General features: G+C 42.1%; 1 protein-coding gene across 1 annotated transcript in view; it reads right to left on the minus strand.

The window, feature by feature from the left end:
* Positions 1 to 201: 201 nt before the first annotated feature.
* LOC103615084 (cytochrome c oxidase assembly factor 7) overlaps positions 202 to 1,588 on the minus strand; it is a gene marked incomplete at its 5' end in the record, with an annotated part of 2,160 nt that continues 773 nt past the window's right edge. The window contains one exon of the mRNA XM_008633091.2: positions 202 to 1,336. Within this exon, the coding sequence (XP_008631313.1) occupies positions 888 to 1,336 (449 nt within the window). The remainder of the gene's footprint in view (positions 1,337 to 1,588) is intronic.

Raw genomic sequence — 1,588 nt, forward strand, 5'->3', positions numbered from 1 at the left:
AGAGGATTCATTTTCTGAGTAGTAAATTTACAGGTAAACATACACACACATCACAAATTTCACATATATTTACACACACCAAAATTATAAAGGATCCTGTCAGTGCCTGAATACATTTACACACACTGCCCTGCTTATTTAAACAGCTCTTTCAGAATCTGTGTTTGTATATATATAGGTTATGGATTTGAGTCCAAGATCTGATGAGTTAGCACATTGTTCCCTAAATCTTTATTAGAAAAAATAGAACATAATGTTTCAGAAGCTGGCAGGAAAGTAAAACAATTTGTGTGTGATCAAATAAGGGGCAATCACGTGTGTTGGGAGAGCAGCCTAAAGCACTCAGGCAGATATGACAGGCAGATACACAGTCACAAACCAGTTGGCAATGGGAGGAAGTAAGGGAGCTAGGAATAGGCCTAGACCTACAGAATTACAGATGAATATCCACACCTTAGAGCAGCTCACCCAAGTGTGCAGCTACCTAAGTTCTAAAAATGCTTGTGAGAGAGATGGAACAGTTCTGACTGCCCAAGATGGGATTACCTGCAATTGTGACTTCTGTGTGTTAGAAGTGGTCTGAGCACTTGATACTGAAGCACTGGACACAAAAGAGATCCAAGGGGACAAACTCCCAAAAGACCACAAATTTTTGGCTTCCTTAAAAAGAAGAGAAGGATCTAAGCAAAACACTTACGAACTTGTGTGTTCAAAAACATAGAAAGGCACAGCAGAGCTAGTCATTTGTTGCATCTGCAAAAATATAATTTTATTTACATATCCAAATACAGGACATTTACTTAAGTGAAAACTGTATGCTCACAATTCAAATAACAAGTTCACTTGCCATTTAAAAACCACAGTCTTAATATCTGCAACTGCCAGTTTTACACCCCAAATGCTAGAGAACTTGCAGCTTCTTTCTGTTCTTTATGCAACTGTTTAGCCCTGTTTTTCAGATCCTCTGCCTTAGCATCATTCTTCTCAACACCATCTCCCAGTTTGTACATGCGACTGGCGTTGGCACAAGCCCATACGTGCCCCAGTTCACAGCCTTTCAGCGAGTACTTCAAGGCATGGCTCATGTCCTTGGGCACCCCAGCTGCTCCCTGCAGGTACAGCACACTGAGGTTGAAGCAGCTAGGAGCAAAATTGCCATCACAGGCTTTTGTGTAATAGTCTCTAGCAGCAACAGGGTCGGGTAGATCATTGTTGGCTCTTCCGTCCTGGGCCAGCAGCCCAGCACTGTGACACGCATTTGCTGACTTCTTCCCACCTTTCTCACATGACTTCATGAAAGATTTGTAGGCAGCTTTCAAATCTGGGTCGAGTCCACCTGTCAGCCAAGAAACAAAACATTACTGCGAGGACATGCTAGAACAGCTGGGAGCTTTCTGTTTTGCAGGATGCTTCCCACTGGAAATACAGCATCCATCACTTTAGATACTACAGTCAACATTTAGGACTTCAGAGACACTACTGTTGTCTCAGTAACAAACACTTTACCAATGTATTTAAGTTAGGAAACTCCTCTGCTCACAAGTAATCACAAAAGCACCAGTGATGAAAAAACAACCCAGGCCCACAA

Source organism: Corvus brachyrhynchos, unplaced genomic scaffold, assembly GCF_000691975.1.
Source record: "Corvus brachyrhynchos isolate BGI_N302 unplaced genomic scaffold, ASM69197v1 scaffold34, whole genome shotgun sequence".
In the NCBI taxonomy this organism is placed as follows: domain Eukaryota; kingdom Metazoa; phylum Chordata; class Aves; order Passeriformes; family Corvidae; genus Corvus; species Corvus brachyrhynchos.